The sequence below is a fragment of the Miniopterus natalensis genome, chromosome 18 (assembly GCF_054644295.1).
Source record: "Miniopterus natalensis isolate mMinNat1 chromosome 18, mMinNat1.hap1, whole genome shotgun sequence".
Classification (NCBI taxonomy): domain Eukaryota; kingdom Metazoa; phylum Chordata; class Mammalia; order Chiroptera; family Miniopteridae; genus Miniopterus; species Miniopterus natalensis.
In genome coordinates, this window is record NC_142098.1 from 41906915 (window position 1) to 41930270 (window position 23356).

At 52.1% G+C, this 23356-nt stretch overlaps 2 protein-coding genes across 2 annotated transcripts; one reads left to right on the forward strand and one right to left on the reverse strand.

Annotated features, from left to right (window-relative positions):
* The first annotated feature begins 44 nt into the window (after positions 1 to 44).
* Positions 45 to 21039, forward strand: LOC107539380 (uncharacterized). The gene is given in 12 exon segments (XM_087827081.1): positions 45 to 123; positions 532 to 658; positions 1832 to 3186; positions 3189 to 3299; positions 6985 to 7038; positions 13465 to 13793; positions 15840 to 16041; positions 17322 to 17448; positions 17935 to 18033; positions 19495 to 20554; positions 20556 to 20682; positions 20684 to 21039. Coding segments are annotated over 12 exon segments (3702 nt in total). The 5' UTR covers positions 45 to 60; the 3' UTR covers positions 20732 to 21039.
* Positions 7928 to 13127, reverse strand: ZNF772 (zinc finger protein 772). Its single transcript, XM_016215899.2, has 4 exons — positions 13062 to 13127; positions 11772 to 11898; positions 11119 to 11241; positions 7928 to 10523 (listed from the first exon to the last, which is right to left on the reverse strand). Exons 1-4 carry the CDS (start codon positions 13092 to 13094, stop codon positions 9391 to 9393), a joined length of 1416 nt encoding a protein of 471 aa, XP_016071385.2. The 5' UTR covers positions 13095 to 13127; the 3' UTR covers positions 7928 to 9390.
* Positions 21040 to 23356: the final 2317 nt, after the last annotated feature.

A 23356-nucleotide genomic window follows, 5' to 3' on the forward strand; every position in this document is an offset into this window, starting at 1 on the left:
AGGGCAAGGGTGGTGGTCCAGCTGAGTTAGCAGGATCCTACTGTGGTTACCCCCTTTCTCATGGCAACCTTCTTCCCACAGGATCCCATGGCAGTGGCAGAAATGCTTACAGACCCTGCTCAGGTAAGTGGAGCCTATTTGAGGCTCCCACCCATCGTAATTATCCCCGACAGTGTAGGCACCCCAACATAGGAAGTGGTGATACTCCGAGACTCTCCACCTGTTCCCCTCGGTGTCTCAGGCCTGAAAACCCTGTAGTTCCACACAGCCCATGGTCCTGAACTCAGTCCTGGGTTATATGAATCAGTTCCATTTTAGACACCGACAGGGTAAGATGTGACATGCATCGTGGGCATGGGATCCAGAAAATTCAAATGCTAGCAGGTGAGACTTAGCTGGGATGTTTAGGAAATTGCAGATTCCTGTTCCATCTGATGGGGTAGGGAGTGGAGTGGCAGGAGGATGTGTGGGTAACGACATGATCCTGGAGAGAGAAGCTGCACATTGATTGAACTGTCTCCATTTTTACAGGGCCATGTGGTCTTTGAGGACGTGGCCATCCATTTCTCCCAGGAGGAGTGGGGGCTCCTTGATGAGGCTCAGAGACGCCTGTACCACAATGTGATGCTGGAGAACTTTGCACTTTTGTCCTTTGTAGGTAAGGCCCTCACACCCACCCCAGGGTCCTGGGCTGGGCTCTGTTCTTCCCTTTCCAGGGGCAGATCTGTCCCTCTGACAAAATCATGGGTGCTACTTTCTCTCCTGCTTTCCTGGCAGATGTGTTGTTGGTGCCAGGGCCAGGCTGTGTGCACTGTCCCTGCTGTCCCCAAGCAGCCCCATCCTTGCTGCTCTGAGTCCTGACAAGACAGCGCTGAGGAGTCAGAAATCTTGAAATTTGTGTGAGATCCCTCGGAGCTGGCCTATCCCTGGTTGTGTTTCTCAGTGTAGATGCTGGATCCTTTCCCTTCCTTTTTACTGACACACTTAGAGGTTTCCTGTGCCAGGAATTTCAGCCCCTAATGTGGTCACTGCTTGTGGGGACGACTGGCTTGTTTTTTTAAAGGCTATCTGAAGGTTTTGTAATTATAGAATGTGGATGTCATGGGGTAGGTAGCTCTGGATGTGTGTTGTCCATGGCCTCTTTCTGTCTTTCCCCTTGACTGGCCTCTTCCAGGCCCAGGTAGTTGTTCATCTTGAGCAACAAGGAAGGCCCAGGTTGCCTGACAGGGTCACTATTACTTCTGCAATGTCAGGAGAGGCTCAAAGGAACGAGGCCCTGATATATGGGAGCTGGGAAATGATGAGCTGTCGGAGCTGGGTCCCATGTACACTGGGCACCTGTCTTGTGCCCACCACTGTCTGACACTGTAGACAGAGGCCACACATCACTACTAATTTTTCTTTCCCACTGATATTTCAACTCCAACTTCCGGCCCCTGCTCCTACCCACTCCCTTCCAGTGCTGCCTTTTGCAGTGCCCTCAACATTTGATCTACACTGAAGGTGTAGTGATGTCCGCACATGTCCTTAAATAATCCTTGAAGCTCCTGTGTCGAAATCGGACGTGTCTGGGTCTGAAAGCCATTTCCAGAGGAGTGACCTAGAGACCCTGCCTCTCATCCCTGCCGTGTCTCTTCCTCGTGTCATCAGGGCTCTTTCATTGTGAGCTTCCCAGGCCCAGCTCTACCGAGTGGGCTTCCTCTCACTGCTTCTAGGCCCCTTGCCTGTCAGCATTCCCTAATCCATGGGTGTGTCTGGCACACACTTTTGACAGGGCTGCATCCTCCCACCAAAGTCAGTATGTGCTTCACCAGTATCTCTCTGCTCACAGGTAGTTGGCCTGGAGCCCAGGATGAGGAGGCACCTTCAGAGTCAGGTGGTCCTGCGGGAGTGTCACAGGTCCGGACTCCAAAGCCAGCTCCGTCCACCCAGAAGTCTCATTCTTGTGAGATGTGTGGCCCACTCTTGAAAGACATTTTACACCTGGCTGAGCTGAATGGAACACACCCTCAGCAAGTGGTGTGCACGTGTGTGGCCAGTCTTTCCCAGTCCCATGAGAAGCAGAGTGGAAAGAAACTGTCTGGATGGGATGAGCAGAGGCCTTCACTTGTGAGGAACTGTAGTGTTCACATGGCAGAGAGGACCTTGACATGCAGGGAGGGTGGAGAGGACTTTGCAGCCAGCTCAGGCCCTCCTGTGCACCAGGCCGCTCACAGTGGAGGGAAGCCCCACGACACTGAGGGCAGGGAGAACCTGGGAAGTGGGCAGAATGGTTACAAGTGTGATGACTGTGACAAAGCCTTTAGCCACAAGCACATACTTGTTGCGCACCAGAAAATGCACATGCGGACAAGGCTCTACGAGCGCCTCGACTGTGGGGAGCTCTTTAGTCAAAGGTCTGGCCTCATTGACCAGCAGAGAGTTCACAGCAGGCCAATGCGTTATGAGTGCAGTCAGTGTGGGAAATGTGTTAAAGACAGCTCCACACTCATTGTTCACCAGAGAGTTCACACTGGAGAAAAGCCATATAAATGCAGCGAATGTGGGAAATCCTTTAGGTACAGCTTCACACTCAAAAGACATCAAAGAGTTCACACTGGAGAAAGGCCTTATGAGTGCAGTGTATGCGGGAAATCTTTCATGGACATCTCCACACTTATTATTCATCAGAGAGTTCACACACGGGGAAGACGTTTTGAGTGCAGCAAATGCGGGAAGTTCTTTAGGTACCGCTTCACACTTGAGAGACATCAGAAAGCTCACAGCGGAGAACGGCCTTATGAGTGCAGTGAATGTGGGAAACTCTTTAGGCACAACTCAAATCACATCAGACATCGGAGAAACCACAGCGGGGAGAGGCCTTATGAGTGCAGTGTCTGTGGTCGACTCTTCAGCCAAAACTCCCACCTCATTCGGCACCAAAATGTCCATACCAGAGAAAAAACTTACGAATGTAGTGAATGTGGGAAATTCTTTATGGATGGCTCCACGCTCATTATTCATCAGAGAGTCCACACTGGAGAGAAGCCTTATGAGTGCGGTGAATGTGGAAAAGTCTTTAGATACAACTCCAGCCTCATTAAACATCGGAGGATTCACACAGGGGAAAAGCCCTATGAGTGCCACGAGTGCGGGAGAGGCTTTAGGCAGAATTCCCACCTGGTTCGGCACCAAGAAGTTCACAGCAAAGAGTATCACAGACCAGAAAAGACTTCAAAGAAAAGTCTGCTCTGCTCTTAGCACTGGGAAGTACTGCTATGCAGTTGTGTGTGTGTGTTTTTTATTTGTGTCTTAACCATATTTAAGGGTAAGGTTCAGTAGTGAGATAATACATTCACATTTTTGTACAACAAACACCAAAAGTCTCTTCATCTTTTAAAACTGAAACTATAGCTATGAAACGACTACTCATCACCCCTCCCTTATCCCCCGACAGCCAACAATTTTACTTTGTCTGTGAATTTGACCACTTGAATACCTTATATAAGGAGAGTTGTAAAATTTTTATCTATTTGTGGCTTATTTCACTCAGCATAATGTCCTCAAGGTTATCCATGTAGCATGTGTCAGAATTTCCTTTTTATGTAAATACTGTTCCGTTTTATGTGTGTGCAACTTTGTCTACATCCATCCGTCAATGGATACCAGCGGCCTCCAACTTTTGGCTACTGTGAGTGATGTTGTGACCATGATTGCACAAGTACTGCTTCGAGGCCCTGCTTTCAGTTCTTTTTAGGTGTGCACCCAGAAGTGGACTTGTTCAACCACATGGTAATTCAACTCTTAATACTTTTCAGGAAGTGAGGGGCTGTTTTTCATATCAGCTGTACCATTTTAGGTTCCTACCAACAGTGTGTAAAGGTTCCAATTTCTCTGCACCCTCACCAACACTTTTTTTATTTTTTATAACTATCCCAAGGGACATGGGGTGTGACTTCACTTGGTTTCGATTTGCATTTCCTTGAGGATTAATGGTGAGCATCTTTGCGTCTGCTTGTTAGCTGTATGTTTTTGGGAGGGAAATCTATTTTCTTGCCCATTTTAAAATCAGGCTTATTTTGTTGTTTAGATATAGGAGTTTTGTGTTTTTAAATTGCTTTTTTTTTTTTAATTTTTCAATTACAGTTTACATTTAATGCGATTCTGCCCAGATTCAGATGTACAACAAAGTGACCGGAAAGCCATGCACTCTACACAGTGGTCCCCCCACTGCCCCAGGAACCCACCTGGCCACGTACCCGATTATCCTGATTATCTCGATGTTGACTGTATTCAATGTAGGGGTTCCCCCTTTTTTTAAAAAAAATGTATTATTGATTTCAGAAAGAGGAAGGGAGAGAGAGAGAAACATCAATGATGAGAGAGTCATTGATTGGCCGCCTCCTGCATCTTGGGCATGTGCCCTGGCAGGGAATCGAACCAAGATCTCCTGGATCCTAGGTGGATGCTTGACTGCTGAGCCACACCAGCGGGGCAAGGTTGATCTTGATGTTTACCTTTTTTTTTTATCCTCGCCTGAGGGTATTTTCCCTATTGCTTTTCGGAGAGAGGGAAAGAGAGAGAAACACGGATTGGTTGAGAGTCTGCAACCGAGGTACGTGTCCTTGGCTGGAGTTGAACCCAGGACCCTTCAGTCCATGGGTTGATGCTCTAACCACTGAGCCAAACCTGCTGGGCTTGATGTTTACTTTTTAAAGAGGTGGCTCCAGGGCGGCCTTTGGTTCCTTGGTGGTGGCTTACTGTGATTTTCGATTCTGTGGGCCTTACTGGCATCTTATTCCTGTGGGTCCAGAGTAAAGAGAAGCTCCTGGTGACTGGGTTCAAAGCTGAAAGCACATCCTAGCGCAGTGGGGACAGGACAAGGGGTCCTACCCGGGGCGCTGCGCACCGGAGACACCTGGCGACACCAGCGTTCTCTCCCCTGGCTGTTGGTCTGCTAAATGGGCGGCTAGAGTGACGCTGCCTTTCTGGTTACTGCCCCCGGCCCCCTGAGGCTGCCCGTCCTGATCGCGCTCCCCACGCCTAAGCCGCGCCCAGCCTGAGATGGGCGTTCACGGCGAGCAGGGCGCTCTGCCCGCGGCCGCTTCTCTCCGGGGACCGCGTGGAAGGCGAGGGCGCGGGCCTGGCTTCTCTGTGCTTGGCTTCGCGGCGGCCACGCCCTCGCCTTCAGCCTCGTCTCCCCACACTGGGGAGGCCGCCCCACCGGGCTTTCTGAGCGCACAGGGAGACTCCAGGTCGCCGCTCGGGTGCCCGAGGCCAAGTCAGGACATTGTTCCGGCCGGACCCTCCCGGGCCACTGCCTTAGCGACGGTGCGGGGCCCGCTCGGTGCGGGGAAACCTCGCGGGAACCGACGGCGCTGGCTCCGAGTGCCGGGTGCGCGCGGGCGGGAGCGAGCGTGGCGGTGAAGCCCGGGCCACGGAGCTGTCCGCGTCTCCATTTCAAAACTGCCGCGCGGCCGGTTTGTCGCCTTGGTGGATTTTCTTACGTTAAAGGCTAATCGCGAGCAGCGCTGGGGCCCTGCGGGCGGGACGCGCCGACGCAGGCGGACGCTCAGCCCGCCCCCCGCCCCGCCCCGCGCGCCCTCGCCCGGGATCTGCACCCGCTGCGCCCGCGGGCGACGCCCCTACAGAGCCCCGAGGGTGACCCAGGCGCCCCAGACCGCCAGCCGCCACTCTGAGCCGTAGCCACCGGTGTGACCCCGCTGCGCGTATAACCTCCGCCCCCGGTCGCGCCTGCTCGGCGGGCGTCCCAGGCGTGGCGCGCGCTTCCCAGTCGTGTGCCAAGGGGGCCCCCAGCCCCATCCCCGCCGCGGTCAGTGTCCTTCTGTTCTCGAACCGCTAGCGGCGGATGCAGGTCGGGCCGGGCCACCCGGCTTGGCAGTGCCCCTGAGACGTGACCCTGGAGCGGCCAAGGTGGTGAGTAGACGGGTGGCCGGCAGCGGGCGCGGCGGGGCTCGGGTGCCGAGGCGCTCGCGTTTGTGGTGTTGCGTCCCAGCACATTTCGCCGGTCACCCGGCTGCGTCTGAGGCCTTTTCCGGGGGCCCTTCCTGCGTGGGCCCCTCCCGTCCAGCCCCGAAAGCAGCCTTCTCGCGCAAGAATAAGAATTTAAGTGTCATGCGCCCCACTATCCATGGGCAAGTGCTACCAGACCCATGGGAGCCCCACGCGACCCGCAAGCGGCGCGTGACGTCAGCGTGGGTGGGAGTCTGGGGGCAGCGGGCGGAGCCCAGTGAGACGTGCACCGAGGCCCGTCGGAGGGCTAGTACCAGGGTCCGCCTTGTGTTGTGGCTTCTGGGCTGCGGCCAGAGTGTCCAGGGAGCGACTTGCGTCCGAGGCTTTCCGGGCTCCTCCCGGCCGCGGGGTCGTGCCTCTCTGGTCGCGAATTGTCCCGAGCCAAGCGCGTGAACTCGCGGAGCAGCTGCGGCCCCGCTGATGGGCCGCTCACCTGTGCTGTGCGCCCCTGAAGGCGAGAGGAGCGCGCAGGCGAGGCAGGCGCAGGTCAGGGGGCGCGGTGCCCTTAGGGGCGCCAGTTTGGTCCCCATCGAGGCTGCTGAGTCCCCACAGCGCCCAACATCTCTCCATCTCCATCAACGCAGGTCCAGGGTCCAAGTCCGCACCCCCACCTCCGACTTGAGCACCGGTTGATTCCAGTCCCCCTGCGCCCTCGGGGCGTCTCCGGCTGCGCTTTGTGGAGGCCCTCACCCCTCACCGAGTCCCCAAGATTAGGCCTCTGGGGCCCTTGTATCCAAGGCTCCCTCGTCTTCAGCACTCTCCATTGCTCAGGTCAATCTGGTACTTCCCGCCCCGCCCGCCTTCCCGCTGCAGCGCCGCCCTCTGCGGTGTGGGGCCTTGGCCCTGGTTGTTGGGAGGGACCGAAAGGACTTGGATTTGAGAAGCTTGCCGGAGGTTGGGGGAGGCGGAAGGCGGCAGAGGGCGGGCCCGTTACTGGCCACAGTGCTGAGGTTTGCGTCCTGCTTGCGACAGGCAGGAGTCAGTGTGGAGGCGGCGCTGTGCAGCCCCTTCATTATCATCGTCCAGGTAACCAGCGCGGAGATTTACTGATCCTCTGGGCCCGTGGGGAGTCAGGAGACCTGGGCCTTCTCCCGCAGACTCTGCCCGCACCCCATGCCCGTCTGCATTCATGTATAGTAAAGCCTGGTCCTTCGCATCACTCACTACTCCCGCACTTCCTGTCCTTTAAGCTCCATTCTTGTAGTGCCCTGTACGGTGCACCATTTTTTTATACCATATTTTTACTTTTCCTATGCTTGGATACATAGATATTTATCGTTGTTACAACTGCCTACAGTACTCAGTGCAGTAACGTACTTACAGGCTTGTAGCCTAGGAGCAACAGGCTATACCATACAGCCTAGATGTATAGGTGGCAGGTTAGACCAGCTAGGTTTGTGTAAGTGCCTCTGTGATGTTCACACAATGACAAAATCACCTATTGACGCATTTCTCAGAATGCCCCCACCATTAAGAAGTGCATTCATGACTGTAAAATCCAACAGTACATAAATACATTATGATGAAGTGGAGTTTGCCTCAAAATGCAAGGTTAAATTTTTGAAAATCAATGTAACCCATCATTAAAAGACTAAAAGGTAAAGAAAATTAAAAACTATGTGGTCACCGGTGTTCAAGAAATGCCCCCACAAATCCCCACCTCCTTGTATTCTGACTGCTGTGGAGTCTCCTTCCATCTTGTAGCAGAATTAGTCTGCTACTGATAGACCATGTCATAAACGATACATTGTTTTCAGGTTAAGATTATAATGGGTACTGTGGCTTCATTATTGTGTGAGTTTTCCTGGATCACCTGCTTTGGAACTATTTCCCAAAAATGGATTACTTTCAGCAAAACTATGGGTTAAAAAGGAAGAACTACTGACACACAAAATATTGATAAATCACAAAATAATTATGCAGAGTCAAAGAAGCCAGGTATGTATTATTAAATTAGTCCATATATGTCATATATAAAATTCTAGGAAATGCAAAGAAATCTAGTGACAGAAAACAAGATGAGTGTTTGCCTGGGAATGGGTGAAGAGAGGGATTATAAAGAGACTCAGGAATCTTGGTTTCACAGGTGCAAACATATTCCAACTTATCAAATTGTACACTATAAATATGTGTCGCTTACTGCAGAAAATGTTTGAAGCAATTGCTCTGATAGTGACCATAGCCATAAGAGACACAAATATTGGAGCCCTGAGAATTTCTATAAGCCCTCATACCAAAGCCATAATGAGGGAAACATTTGTGGATAAACTTTTAGAAGTCACATCCTGTCAGTTGCTTCAGTCTTCCAACTCCCTATTAATCAGTGTCTCTGTACCAATTATGATGATTCCTACCTGGTCCTTTTAGGGGACAGTGACATCTGTCTAATGAATAATAGATTTCAAGGATTTGGCACGCCCCAGGGGATCAAGTTCTCCTCAAGAGGGCTGGAAAATATGAAACATCCCCTGGGAACAAAGGGCCAAATTCATGCTGTTCCCAGACACACCAGAGGTTGTCACAACAAATGCACCGTTTAGGGTCTCATGGATAATCCTGGCATACAGGCTGTAAGGTCAGGCCCACACAGATCAGCATTCTTCCAGGAGGCGTTGAGCAGCAATAAGTTAGGCTGAAACTACAATGAGCGCTGTTCTGCTCACACCACTGAGATGCCACACCTGGTATCTCACAAAAGCTGTCCATCTTTTTGTGCTGGCAGAGTCCACTTCTATCTTCAACCCAGCCCACAGTGAACAGAACCCCCCAGATTAAAGGTGGTTTAAAAACTAAGGCATTTGTTGCAAAATCAGAATATTGGGCAGGCAAATCCCAAGTGAGGTAACTTGGAGGCTGGACAAACCCATCACAAGTGCCACATGAGGCCAACAATGTCCACAAAAACTGGAACCCTCTGCATGTGGCCAGCAAGACAAAACTTGCATCCTCCTGGCTGAAACTGGTTCATGTCCACGATTAAATCAGCTGGGGGAGGGGGCAGGAAGGAGTGAGGACCAATGGGCTCAGGATACTGAGGATTCCCTATTGGGAAGGGAGGAGCAGCACAGGTCTGCCTAACAGAGCGTGTCTGGCTGATGTTTGCACATCGTGAACTCTGTCATTGCACAGATGGATGGCTTCTTTCAGAGACAATGGCAGTGATAGGACTCTGGTAGGGGGTCCTGGGCAGGTGACAAAGTGTGACATTGCTCCAGAAAGCTTCCTGAACAGTGGGCCCTCAGAGGAATCTTCCTGGGGTGGGTGTTTACATGGATGGGGTTCAACTTCCTGCTGATGGCTACTCTCCAAAGCGACTCACAGAGCTTCTCTCTAACATTAGTCACTGGTGAACATGGAGATAGCATATTCCCTGCTATCCTATGGCCTTTCTCCAGTGTGAACTTTCCAATGTCGGATGAGGGAAGCCCTTTGCCTGAAGGACTTCCCACATTCACTGCACTTATATGGTCTTTCTCCAGTGTGGATTCTATGGTGCTGAATAAGCACATGTTTGTGGCTAAAGGCTTTCCCACACTCGCTGCATACATAGGGCTTTTCACCATTGTGGACCCTCTGGTGTGCAATAAGGTCAGAGCTTTGACTAAAGAATTTCCCACATTCAATGCACTCATAAGGCCTTGCCCCAGTGTGAACGCTCCAATGTTTAATGAGTCTGTATTTGTGACCAAAGTATTTCCCACATTCGCTGCACTCATAAGGCCTTTCTCCAGTGTGGACGCTCTCATGCTGAACAAGTGTGGATTTGTGGCTATAGGCTTTCCCACATTCACTGCATTTGTAAGGCCGTGCTCCAGTGTGAACTCTTCGGTGTACAATAAGGTTGGAGCTGTGATTAAAAACTTTCCCACAAATGCCACACTCGTAGGGCATTTCTCCAGTGTGAATTCGCTGGTGCTGAGCAAGAATGGGTTTGCGGCTGAAGGTTTTCCCACATTCGCTGCACTCGTATGGCCTCTCTCCAGTGTGGACTCTCTGGTGCTGGACAAGTGAGTCTTTGCGGCTAAAGGCTTTCCCACATTCGCTGCACTCATAATGCCTTTGTCCACTGTGAAAGGCCTCTGCACACTTGGTGTCACCGTGTAGCTTCCACTTACTGTGAGGAGTGTGGTGCTGGAAATGGCCTGAGCTAGTTGAGAAGTCCTTACAAGCCTCTTCAGTCGTAAATGGCACTTCCAATGGCTGGACAGGGCAGCTGTTCACAAGAAAGTCCCCGCCCTCATCGCTTCTGAAGGGTTTCTCTCCACTATGCTGTTTTTGGTGGTGAAGGTTTGCATTGAACCAGAATTGTTTCCCACATGGTTTCTGCCCAGGGTGTGCTTCTTGGTGCTCAGCCAAGTGCATAATGTCTTTCAAGACCAGGCCACATGTCTCAAAGGAGTAGGCTTTCTGGGTAGGCAGGCCTGCCTTGGGAGTCCTGATGTGTGACATGCCTTCTGTAGAAACCCTCCGCTTAAAAGGTATCTCCTCAACTTCCATTCCGTGCCAAGAGCCTGAAAGCACACAAATGCTGGTGAAGTTCAAGCTGACATTGGTTGGCGGGGGCAGTCACATTACAAATGTGTGTCTAACAGAACTAAGAGCAAGGTCGTAGCTCAAGTTGAGTAAAGGGCTGCCATGTGGCAATTGGCATCAAAAGGTCATAGAAGGGAAGAGGCCTTGACTGGGGGAGGACACAAATGTGGGGTACCCAGGAAAGTCATTCACAAGCAGATTTCAGTGAGGCACTGGCTGCTGGGGACAAGTGAGAGCTGTGCAGAAGGCTGTGTTCCCCTAAGACGTACAACTGAATTGCTGGTATTTAAGGACTCTTTGGGGTCTGTGCACACCTGACACATTAAGTTTAGGCCAAAGTTGGAGAGCACTGCAGAGGGAGCAGTGGAGAGGAACAGGTGAGATTTGGAGGCTGAGGTGGGGGACAACCAGAGGTCAAAAGGTAGAGCACAAAAGGCAAGTGCATAAATGAGAAAGTAAAGACAGAAATGAAATGTGGCCCGTGGCCTTGGGATTAAAACAGCTGTGGACACAGAGGTTAGGGAATGACTGGGACCCAGCCCTGACATGACACCTACCCCACCTCCCACTCACCAGGGCCACACCCACTTTGTGCTTCTCTGGTCCCAGCTGGAGTCATGTGTGCCCAGTCTGACACCCAGGGTTTGTTGCCCAGCTCCAGTGGGGCCACCCCACAGGACATAGATGATGCATATCCTAAGGAAAAGACAAGACAGATAAATGGGCAGCACTGGTCTGTGTGACCCACCATTCAAAGAAGAGAACTGAATATTATAAAATATAACCTCAAAGTAGGGTCTCACAGAAATAGTCCTGTGGTCCCAGCAAGTAGTGACCAACCATACTGGTACTTGCAATTTCTGAGACAGGCAGGCTATCAGAAATGTCAGCTAGAGGAAGGGGGCAGAACCTAGAGTGCAGGGCTGCCATGGATCTGGACAGAGGCACCCAGTCAGGGCAAAGACAAGATCGATATGATCCACTGGATTCCCTTAAGATCCCTCATTCCTGGGCCAGCCATACAAGCCTTCAGGGCAGCAGGTGTTGGGACTGCTCAGGAGTCAGAGGTGGCAGTGCACACAGCTCACGCATGGCATCCACAGCATCTACTCCACAGAACTGGGGAGGGAGGTAGTACCCAGGGCTGTAACACAGGAAGAGCCAGGATCCCCCTGGAAAACGGGAGAGCCCAGTCCAGGACCCTAGGGTGGGTGTGAGGGTCTTACCCAGAGAGGCTGTAAGTGCAAAGTTCTCCAGCATCACATCACGGTACAGGAGCCTCTGAGTGTCATCAAGGAGCCCCCACTCCTCCTGGGAGAAGTATACGAACACGTCCTCAAATTTCACCTGCCCCTGTCACAATGGGGAGAGTCAGGTCCATGAGCAGCCACCCTCCCAAGGACACACATTTGTGCCCCTGCACTTCCTAACTCAACTGAGGGGAGATACCAGGACCGGGTGCCACAGGGTCTGTTCTCTCCTGGTCCCTTTGATCACAGTGTCCACCACAGCAAAATGGATAGAAAGGCACCATTTAAACTCCAGGCTTGTATGCATGTCCCCTACCCACCAATGTCCACCACAGCAGCCAATGCTCCTGAGGTTGCCAAGTTCATGTTTACCAGAAAACCAAAACTGAGCTCACCTTTCTTCCTTAAGGCCCCAATACCAGGGCCCAGGGGCCACCAGTTCATACTCCTTTCCACTTGCACATCGCTCTTTCGGATCACTCTCACAAGTCTGGCCCCCCACCCAGTCGTTGACCCATCACCTTCCTGGCTCACTGACTGCACTGCCATTGTGATGTGCAGGTTGTCTCTCCTAAACCTGTCTCTATGCCATCATCTACCCTTTGGACAACTCCACCCTGAACCCCCCCACAGAACTCCTGTTCAGCTCACTTGACACCACAGTGTTTTCTGGAACATCTCAGCCCCTTCACACAGCTGTAGGTGAACTGATATCCACAGAGTTACTTCTAACACTGACTTGCCCATCTCAGCTGAGGCAGCGTGTACCCTTCCAGTTGATAAGGCCTAAAACCTGGGGGTTACCTCTCTCTCTCACGAGAAAATCTGACCCAATCACTTCCTCCAACTACAAAGCCGCCCCTCTGGCCCATCCATTATTACCACTCACCTAGAATATTGAAGCAGCTTCCTCCCTGGTGTGCACCACAACTCCCTCAACACTTATCCCACAGTCTGTTCTCAGTGGAGCATCCAGAGGGAGCCTGTAGTTTCTTGAGACCTATAGTTTCTTGAAAACTCCTATCTCAGTCTCACCTCCAAGTATCTGCACCTTCCACACCTCATTCCAATGGTTACCCGAAGTGGGAACCCTTCCATACAACCCCAGGCCTGGACTCACAACCCTGGGCTTGAGCTTTCTCCAGGGTCTTCAGACTCAAAAGGCTGGAAGCGTACAAGTAAAGTGCTCTATGACACCCCGATCCTGGAGATCGTGGGGTGGGGGTGGCGATGGGATCCATGAGAGCTGGGGCATCCTCCCCTCACCTGTATGGGGTCCATGATTACTTCCGAGTTCATGGAAACCTGTGGGAAAAGGGAGACTGTGAGAGACAAGCAACTAGGAAGGAGCCTCAAGGCCTCATGCCTGTCCCCTGTGCCTGCCCTGCCACTAAGACCCGGGGCTGACTGTCCTCGCGCTGTGCTCGGTCCTCAGGGCCACCCACAGGCTGTTACCTCAGACCCGGACTTCATCCGCCCACCGGGCACTCCCACTCTGTTCTCCCCTGAGCAGCCTGTGAAATACGTATAACGTGTCCCTCTGTCCAGAACCTTCCATGGCTCCCGTCACCCTCAGAATGGAGGCGAAGCTGCTCAAGCTGACGTTAGACTAATTCCCCCTCCAGCTGCCTGAGGCTGTGGACGCCGGAGCGCAGGCTTCCACCTCCAGGCGTTGCGCCTGCCGGCCCCTCCACGTCCCATCCCACTGGCTGTCGGAAGCGGGGTTCCCAGCACGAGCGCCCCCCGGAGTCCGGACTGGGCGGCCCTCATTCGAGGCTTCAGGATTCAGAGACGAAAGTCGGGGAGGACCCGGGGCCGCCGCACCCACCTGCGCCGGGCCCACCAGTGCGGCCTCCGCCTTCGGAACCTGAGGACCGCGGAAGGCGGGGAAGGAGAGGAACCAGTGCGAGGACGGCCGGGGGACGCGGGAAGCACCACGGCCGCGCCTCAGGCCCGCCTCCGTTCAGGGAAGTACCGCCTCCTCCTCTGTCACCTCAGGTCGGGGAAGCTGAGGGGGCGGACTAACCCAAAAGCAAACAAAATGTCCTCCCAGGAAGGAAACAGGAAGTCCCGCCCATACGTCTCCCGCGCGAACGGAAGCGCCCCTTCCCTGAACCTTCATTGGTCCGACGCCCCAGAGGCTTCTGGGTAATGTCGTTCCCACAGTATCAACCATAGAGACGCGCATCTGGCGCCACCTGCAGGGCAAAGGCCGAATCACAGAGCTAGTGGGGCTGTGAAAGGGAAGGATCGGCGGAGCGTCCCTTCCTCTTAAAGGAGCCGCACCCACATTTCCAGGGAGTGTAGTCTAACTTATGACAGAAACGTTTAGAAACATACTGTTTCAGGCTAATCTCTTAAGACACTGTGACATAGGACTATTTGAGGCCAAAAACGATGAATGTAATGGAACCCCCCCACACAGGAAATAAAATTCTAAACATAATACTCAAATCCGAAGAAGGCTGAACCCAGAAGAAAGGTCTACAATGAGAAAAACAATGAAGATTGAGAGAGAGGTGCGTCTTTTGATTAAAATAACTGCTCGTTGGTTGTGAAAGACATGAATATATCTCCTTATGGCGTTAAAATGATGGAATTCCCAGGCGTAACCTCAGAACATATTACATGAGAGGAGACTAATTGCTTAATGTGCTAAAGACCTTATACTTTCAGGCAAGTGACATAAAGACAGGGAGCATCTTGCCATTTCATTTCCCCAGAAACATTAGCCTTCAGTGTTATTTATGCTCTAAATATAGGTTTTCAGGGCACCAACCAAGAAATCAGAACAGGAAAAGCCCTGCTGGCACACAGACAAGGTAACTGTCATTGCCTAAGCCTTGCCCCATTGTCCCAACCATCTGCATGTCCTGTCACTTCTGCTTGCAACACCACCAACTCTACTCCCTTGTAGGGGTCTACACCAACCCATTTGTGGACTACCCAACAGCCTCTGCACTGCCCCACCTCATGCTCCACACATGCAGAAGGTGATTTAAAAACAAATCAGGCCAGCCAGGCGTGGCTCAGCGGTTGAGCGTCAACCTAGGATCCAGGAGATCTGGGTTTGGTTCCCGGTCAGGGCACATGCCCGGGTTGCGGGCTGCAGCCGATAAATGACTCTCTCATCATTGATGTTTCTATCTCTGTCTCTTCCTCTCCCTTCCTCTCTCTGAAGTCAATAAAGATATATTTTTAAAAAACACACACAAAAAAAACACAAAAGAAATCAGGTTCTATTTGGCCTATTCGGTTGGATCAGAAGGCTATTGGTGGCTGGAGGGGCAAGGGCCTCAGGCTTCCTGTTACTGGCCCTTCCAACTTCAGCCTCAGGGTAACATGCTCCCCAAGGTCAGTTACCACCGTCCATGCATGACTTTGATCATGCATGGGGCTGTGATCAGCCCCATGTGTGTATGTGGGGCTGTCTGTGATCAGCCTCATTGTGTGTATGGCGACAACACCCAGGAGAGGCGAATCAGCTTCCTGAAGTCCCACACAGCCAACCCCAGGCCGACTGGGACAGGCACCCAGTGCTCCTTGCTCTAGTGCTCTCCAGCAGGCAGGGAAGGCCTCTGTCTTCTTTGTGGCCTTGTGGACGAAAAAGAGGCCACGTGCCAAACCCGACAAGCTCAGGGGCGGCCTGCATAAGGCAGGAGTAGCAGCTGCTGAGGCTTTTCTCACACATGAGGCATAGCTCCGTCACTGCTGAGTTTGACGTGGGACATCCCTTTGGATATGGATAACGGTTTCAGTCCGAGGAAACCACTTTATTGTGGCTCTCAAGATGGTCTTTAAGTCCTTCAAGAAAAGGAACGACTGGAGCCCCAGCTGCGCAGGGAAACTGAAATCCAGCCGCAGCAGTAAGGATAGTCTCTGGATGAGATCTGGGGGGTTCTGGACCCTCCTTTCTCCTCCACCGCCCTCTCCGCGGCTCTACTCCCTCTACGTTCGCAGCTGCGGGAACTACATTTCCCAGAAGGCACTGGCACCGCGGAGCTGGTGATTGACCAATGAAAACAGTCGTTTCCCCGAGTGCAGAAGCTCTGGGCGGGACTTCCGGCGTGGCCGGAGGGGCGTGGCCTTTGCGGATTCCTGGAGCTGGGTCTGGCTCATCCATCCCGGGGGAGTGACCAGGAGGGACAGCCGGGGGACGGGCTGTGCCGGGCGCGACCGGCTCCCTGTCGCCCCGCCCCGACCTCGGGGACCGATGGCGGCGGCCGCGCAGAGGCGCCCGGCAGAGGTGAGAGCGCGTCCCCCGGGTCCCGCCCGCCCCACCCACCGACCCTGCAGCCCCGGCGCCTGCGCGGGGAGGTCCCCGCGACGGCCTGGACCAGGCTGTGGCCCCAGGGGCGGGAGGAGCGGCCTGCCTGGGATGGGTTTGCAAACCGGGCTGTGCGAGAAAGTAGGGGGGAAGCACCGTCCCCCCCCTTTGCGCTTTTGTCTGTCCCCTGGTCCCTAAGCGGTGAAGGGTTCAGAGTGGAGACACCCACACCACCAAGACGGAGCTGTGGATCAGATTCAGCAGCTGCCATCTTCAGTCCTGGTGGCAGTGGTGTTAGGTAACGAGGGAGGGGAGTGTGAGGCCAAGGACTGGGTCTCTGCTAGACACCTGGGTAGGGGTGGTGAGCTTCATAAGGACACGTGAGCGAGACTAGTGCCCTTGGAGTGATGGTTGTAGGAGTGAGGAGGGTCTAGCTGGTGCAGGGTTTTCATGGGAAGTGGACCTGAGATGGATGTGGAGACAAGGCAGTGAGATGACCTTAAAGTTGTTGGCTCACAGGCTCTGATGCTCACTGGGACCTGGGATTAGCCCAAGATCCAGTGGGACCCTCTGGGAGAATCGTAGGCATGCTGTGAGCAACACTTGGGCCTGGGCTACCAGTAAGCGTCAGAGGAAGCTGAGGCTGTTGAGCAGACAACTTTGCAACGGAAAAGCGGCCTGTGGGGGTCCGAGATCTGCGTGTGGTTCCAGACGGCTGGGAATAAAGCAAGAATAAGGGTCAGGTAGGGAGGCCTTCCTGGGAGTTGCCCCTGGCAATCAGGGCCATTGGAGGCCTGGATAGGATGGGATTCAGATCACATGTGCCAAGTTCCCCCTGGATGCCATGTGCACATAGGCGTGTGGTGAAGCCAGGGAGGTGCATGTGGTGTGTGTTTCGGGGTGGTGGCAGCAGTGAGGCATTGGGGATGTGAAGGAAAGGGTGGTACAGAGTGATGTACACCTTGGGAGGGAGTGTAAACTCACGGCCTCAGGCTCTTGTATTGGAGGCAGATGGGAGAGCAGTCACCCAAATTAGATTGTGGCCCTGGCTGGTGTTGTTCAGTGATAGAGCATTGGCTTGTGCACCAAATGATCAAGGGTTTGCTTCCTGTGGGCTCAGCTCTTGGGTGGGAGGCGTGCAGGAAGCAGCTGGTCAATGTTCTGTCCTCACATCGATGTTTTTCTCTCTCCTTCCCTCTTTCTCTCTCTAAAAGTCAATAAAAATATTTAAAAATCAAACACTGTCCCCATCCTGGCAGGGCCATGTGACCTTTGAAGACGTGGCTGTCTACTTTTCCTGGGCAGAGTGGGGACTCCTGGATGAGGCCCAGAGACGTCTGTACCGCAGTGTGATGCTAGAGAACTTCTCATTGACAGCCTCTCTGGGTAAGGTCCTCGCAGCTCAGGCCAGCATCCCGGGCTGGGCTTGCTCTTCCCCAGGGGGAGGCCTGTCCTTCCCAGAGCTGGACCACGGGCACTGCTTCCTTCCCCACCCTGGAGTGGGTGTTACGTGAGCACCCAGCCTGTGCCTGGGTTGTGTGCACCACCCTCTCTGTCCCCAGCTGCCCCAAAGACTTGTGGGAAAGCGCTTGGGGATGAGGAGCCTTGCAGTCAGCTTAGTGCATCACACTCTTGGCCTTTTCCTGGCCTGGTGTGAAGGTCCATGGCAGTTCTGTCCCTAGGTCCTGCCCTTTTCCTCTGGTTGACGTGGGATCTGCCTATGGCAGGAACTGAGGCACCAACATGGCCATGGCTTGAGTAGGTGGTTCATGCAAGACCCTCCTCCAAGGTTTTTTTTGTAATATTTAGAGTTCTTTCCTGTGGTCTGTCGGGGTGCGTTGCTCTGACCCACCAGTCTTGTCTCTCCCTTAGGACTTGCATCTTCCAGGACCCATGAAATCCCCCAATTGGAACAGTGGGGAGAGTCCTTTTTGCCTGCCTGTGGTGTTAGGACTACAGCCATGCCAAGAGGTACTTGGAGGGAGAATCAGGAGAGGTGTGAACTCAGGGAGGAGTTCAAATAGTACCAGAGTCTTTCCAGTGGAATCTTCACCAAAGGATATACGTATTGATTTTGGGGGGCGGCGGGGGGAGAGAAACATTGATACAAGAGAGAAACATTGATTGGTTGCCTCCCGTACACACCCCAACCAGGGATCAAACCCACAACCTAGGTACGTATCCTGACCAGGAATCGAATCATCAACCTTTCGGTGTACAGAACGATGCGCCAAACAACTGAGCCACGTGGCCAGGGCCAAAAAGATTTATTGGTTGATTGATTTTTGAGAGAGGAAAGGAGAGAGAGCAACATTAATTTGTTGTTCCACTTATCTTTAAGTAAGTCACGTGTCTTGGGCTGTTTAGTAATGCCAGCAGCTGCCTTATCGCTGGGGCTGCCTGTGAGCAGGAGCTGCAAGCTCAGACTAAATGCTCTCAGTACCCAAACAGCTTCCCCTTTCCCCATCTCTTCAAATGAAACCTTTGAGAATAGTTTGGATTTCTAGTCTAGGAAATTACGAATTTCAGTTTCTAATTCCTTGTGACCTCGGTACCGTCGCAGGGTATTCTAGGTGGATGAGATTCACCATTGAGGGTGGAAAGCTCTGGCAGTGCTTGACTGAGGCAGCACAGAGCAGCTCAGAGCAGCACACAGGGATGTCAGCATGACACTGGTGGAGCCCAATTGGGACAGCCAATTAGTAAGCCAAGCAGTTAAGGGGCATCTCCTAAGTCCCCCTGTGCCAGTAACTGGATTATCCTGTTTGTGTTGCCAATTAAATTTATTGGGTATTTTGTATTCTTTCATGAGATGGTCAGTCAGATGTGGCCACAAAGACAGAGGAGACGTGGGAATAAACAACATTTATTATACTCACAGGACCCAGAAAGACAGAGTCACTGCTTGCTGAAAGGAGGGGTCACCTAGGAAAAAGCGCCAGGAGGGGATTGAACCAGGCAGGGGAGGAAGTGAGAACCCATAGGTAGTGCCTTTATTGGGAGTCAGGGTGGGGTACACAAGAAGAGATGTGAGGGGATTTCATTGGTGCATTTGAATGGCGCTAGGTCTGAATCAGAGGAGGGCATTCTTATAGTCTTCGAATACCAGCTATTCAGTTGCTTCAATTTTTCTGGATCTGAACACACCCTTCTGCTCTGTATTCTTGTGTAACCAACAGCTAAGGCCCTTAGAGGAGTGTGTTGGAGCTGCACCCATCCTTGTGTCCTTGCTGCTTATGAGCCCCCCACTGACCTGGAAGCTTGTCAGTCCAGCACTGTACAGCAGGCCCTTCCTCACACTGATCTCTGTTCCTTCATCCTACCAGCAGTCCCAGGGACTCATAGCTGGGTGTGTCAGATGCATGTTTGTGAGGATGCTGCCCCCTCCCACCAAAGTCTCCATCCACTTCATCAGCATTTCTCTGCTTTCAGATTGTTGGCGTGGAGCAGAGGTTGAGCAGAGTGGTAATGTAGAAGGGGTGCACAGAGCAAACCTTCACCAACACCAGAAGCTGCACTGTGGAGAGAAACCCTTAAGAGAAGAGTGGGAGCAGGGTGAGAAGGACTTCCTGATTAGCTCTGGTCTTAACCAGCGGGTGACTCACAGTATACGGGAGCCATACAGGAATACCAAAAGTCACCCTGAAAAGAGGCATTACAAGTGCAGCGAATGTGGGAAAGCCTTTGGTCAGAAATACCTACTTGTTCAGCACCAGAGACTACACACTGGAGAAAAGCCTTATGAATGCAGTGAATGTGGGAAATTATTTAGCCATAAATCCAACCTTTTCATACACCAAATAGTTCACACTGGTGAAAGGCCTTATGGGTGTAGTGAATGTGGAAAATCCTTTAGCCGCAATGCTGACCTCATTCAACACCGGAGAGTTCACACTGGAGAAAAGCCTTTTACGTGCAGTGAATGTGGGAAAGCCTTCAGGCATAATTCCACACTTGTTCAGCACCACAGAATCCACACTGGAGTAAGGCCTTATGAGTGCAGTGAATGTGGGAAATTCTTTAGCTTCAACTCGAGCCTCATGAAACATCAGAGGGTTCACACTGGAGAAAGACCTTATAAGTGCACTGAATGTGGGAAATTCTATAGCCACAAGTCAAGCCTTATTAATCATTGGAGAGTTCACACTGGAGAAAGGCCTTATGAGTGCAGGGAATGTGGGAAATTTTTTAGCCAAAGCTCTAGCCTCATGCAACACCGCAAAGTTCACACTGGAGAAAAGCCTTTTAAGTGCAATGAATGTGGCAGATTCTTTAGTGAGAATTCCAGCCTCGTTAAGCACCAGAGGGTTCACACTGGAGCAAGACCTTATGAGTGCAGGGAATGTGGGAAATTTTTTCGCCACAGCTCCAGTCTGGTTAAACATCGGAGGACTCACACTGGAGAAATGCCTTATGAGTGCTGTGACTGTGGGAAATCGTTTAGCCAGCGTTTTAATCTCATTCAACACCAGAAAGTTCACAGAGGAGAGAAGTCTTGAATGCAGCTAATATGGACAAGCCTTTAACCAAAAGTCTGCTCTGGCCCAGCAGTGGAAACTCTACACCCCAGATAGGCCTTATGAGTACAGTGAACATGAAGAGAGGTTCAGCCAAGGGCCTAATTAACCTTGCTCAACACTGGAAAGTTCAGACTGGAGAAAGACCTTAGGAGTGCAGGGCATGTGCTGTCCCTGGTCAGCCTAACCTAACACAGAGAGAAGCTCAGAGTAGCCTTTATCAGGGAGCCAACAATTGAATATCATTCATCCCAATACGCACACTGAATGCAGGACGATAAATTGCTGACATTCTGCCCCTCCCCAGAAGGTGGCCCTCTGTATCAATCTGGAATTGCGTTTTCATTTCTCTTGAGTTTGGAAGGATGGGGGAAGGGAGTGGTCTTGGTTCAGATGTGACTGGCTCTTGCTCTTACTGAATATTATATTTACTTGAATAAATGTTTCTTTATTTGCTGTACACCCTTAGAACCATTTCCACAGTCTTAATGTCCCCACAAAACCCACACGGTCATGCTGGAAGATGATCCACATATTTAACTTTTTAAGCACTTGCCAAATTGTCTTCTAAATGGTCATGCCATTTCACATTCCCTCCTGGAGTAGATTAGATTTCAGGTTTCTTCACATCCTGCTGACCTTTGTATGTAAGACATGGGCCAGTCATTTTGGCCATTCTAGTATGTGTGTATTAGTAATTCATTGTCTTAATTTGCATTCTCCTAATGGCTCAATGTTGAGCGTTTCCTCCTGGGTTTATTTGCCATCTATGTATCTTCTGTTCATATCTTTTGCCTACTCTTAAAATAATTGTTTTGTCCTGGCTGCTGTGGCTCGGTTGGAGCGTCATCCCAACACCAGAAGGTATTAGTTCAATGCCTGGTCAGAGCACATCTTGATCCATTTAGTTATAAGTGGACACCTAGATTTTTTTCATGTCTTGGCTACTGTAAGTAATGCTGCCATGAACATAGGGGGTCATATGTCATTTTGAATTAGTATTCCTGTTTTCCATGAATAAATGCCCAGAAGTGGAATTTCTAGGTCTGTGGTAGTTCTGTTTTTAATTTTTTGAGGAACCTCCATACTGTTTTCCACGGTGGCTGCACCAATTTGCAACCCCACCAAGTAAACAGAGTTTCTCTCCCTCATCCTCACCAGCACTTACTGGCTGACTTTTTTGATGACAGCTATGCTGACAGGTGTGAAGGGATCCCACTGGTGTTTTAACTTGCATCCCTCTGATGATTAGTGACGTTGAGCATCTTTTCATATGTCTGTTGGCCATCTGCATGCCCTCCTTGGAGAAATGTCTTCACAGGTCCTGTGTCCATTTTTTTTTTTTTTTTTTAAATCCTCACCTGAGGACTTTTCAGAGAGTGGAAGGGAGAGAGAGAAGCATCGGTGTGAGAGAGACACATCAATTGGTTGGCACCAGGACCAGGCTGGGGGTCGAACCCAAGACCCTTCAGTCTGAGGGCCAACACTCCAACCACTGAGGCAAACCGGCCAGAGCCTGTGTCCATTTTATAATCAGATTTTTGTTGTTGGGTTGTATAAGTGCTTTATAAATTTCGGATATTAACCCTTATTAGATATATTGCTTGCAACTATCTTCTATTCAGTAGTTACTTTTTGTTTTGTTGGTTTCCTTTGCTGTGGGAAATCTTTTTAGTTTGATGTCATCCCATTTTTTTATTTTTGCTTTTGTTACCCTGGTCTGGGGAGACATACTGAAAAAAACATTGCTAAGCTCCATGTCAGAGAGTTTACTGCCTGTTTTCTTGTAGGAGTCTAATGGTTTCAGGTCTTGAATCCATTTTGAGTTTATTTTTTGTGCATCCTGACTACTTTGATGTGTTTTAAATTTTTTTTAAATTGATTTTTAGAGGGGGGCGGGCGGGACACCTTTGTTACCCACTTAGTTACACGTTCATCGGTTGATTCTTGCGTTTGCCCTGAGTGGGGCTTGAACCGGCGACCTTGGTGTGGTCGCAGGGCACTGACCAACGGCCACCTGGGCAGGGCCCGCTTTGATGTGGTTTTAATTTGTGGTTTATCGCGAGGACTCGAGGCTCCTAACCCCGGAGAGTTCAGGGGGCGGGGCGGGGAAGGGGGCGTGGCGAAGGGGCGGGGCGAGCGGGCGCTACGTTACCCAGAAGACCATGCGCCTGGCGGCGGGCTCCGGGGCTCCGCGGGCCGTGGTGCGCGGGGACCTGGCGCCGCCGCGGGGAGGCCCTTGGCTGAGGTAACTGGAGCCGCGAAGGGCGGGTGGCGCCTCCAGGCTGCGGGGGTGCGGGGCGGGGTGCGGCCTGGTGGCGGGGGTGCTGCGGGACCTGCGGCCCGCCCGACCCCTCCCGCGCTTGGGCTCCGGCCTCCGCGCGCTCGCCCCTGCGGACCCCGCCCACGGGCCCCGGGCCCTGCCGAGGGCCTGCGGCCGGCCGCTGGCGCCCAAGCTCCTGCCTCCAGGGCCCGGGCCTTCGCGGGCGGGGTCCCCATTTCTTTTCTTCTTTTTTAAAAAATATATCTTTATTGATTTCAGAGAGAGGAAAGGAGAGGGTTAGAGAGAGAAACATCAGTGATGAGAGTCATTAATCAGCCGCCTCCTGCACGCCCCGGACTGGGGATGGAGCCCAAAACCCCGGGCACGTGCCCTGACGGGGAATTGAACCCGGATCACCTGGATCCTGGGTAGACGGTCAACCGCTGAGCCACGCCCCACCGGGCCGGGGTCCCCATTTCTGAGAGGCGGTGTGGGGGCAGCTGCAGGCGGGACC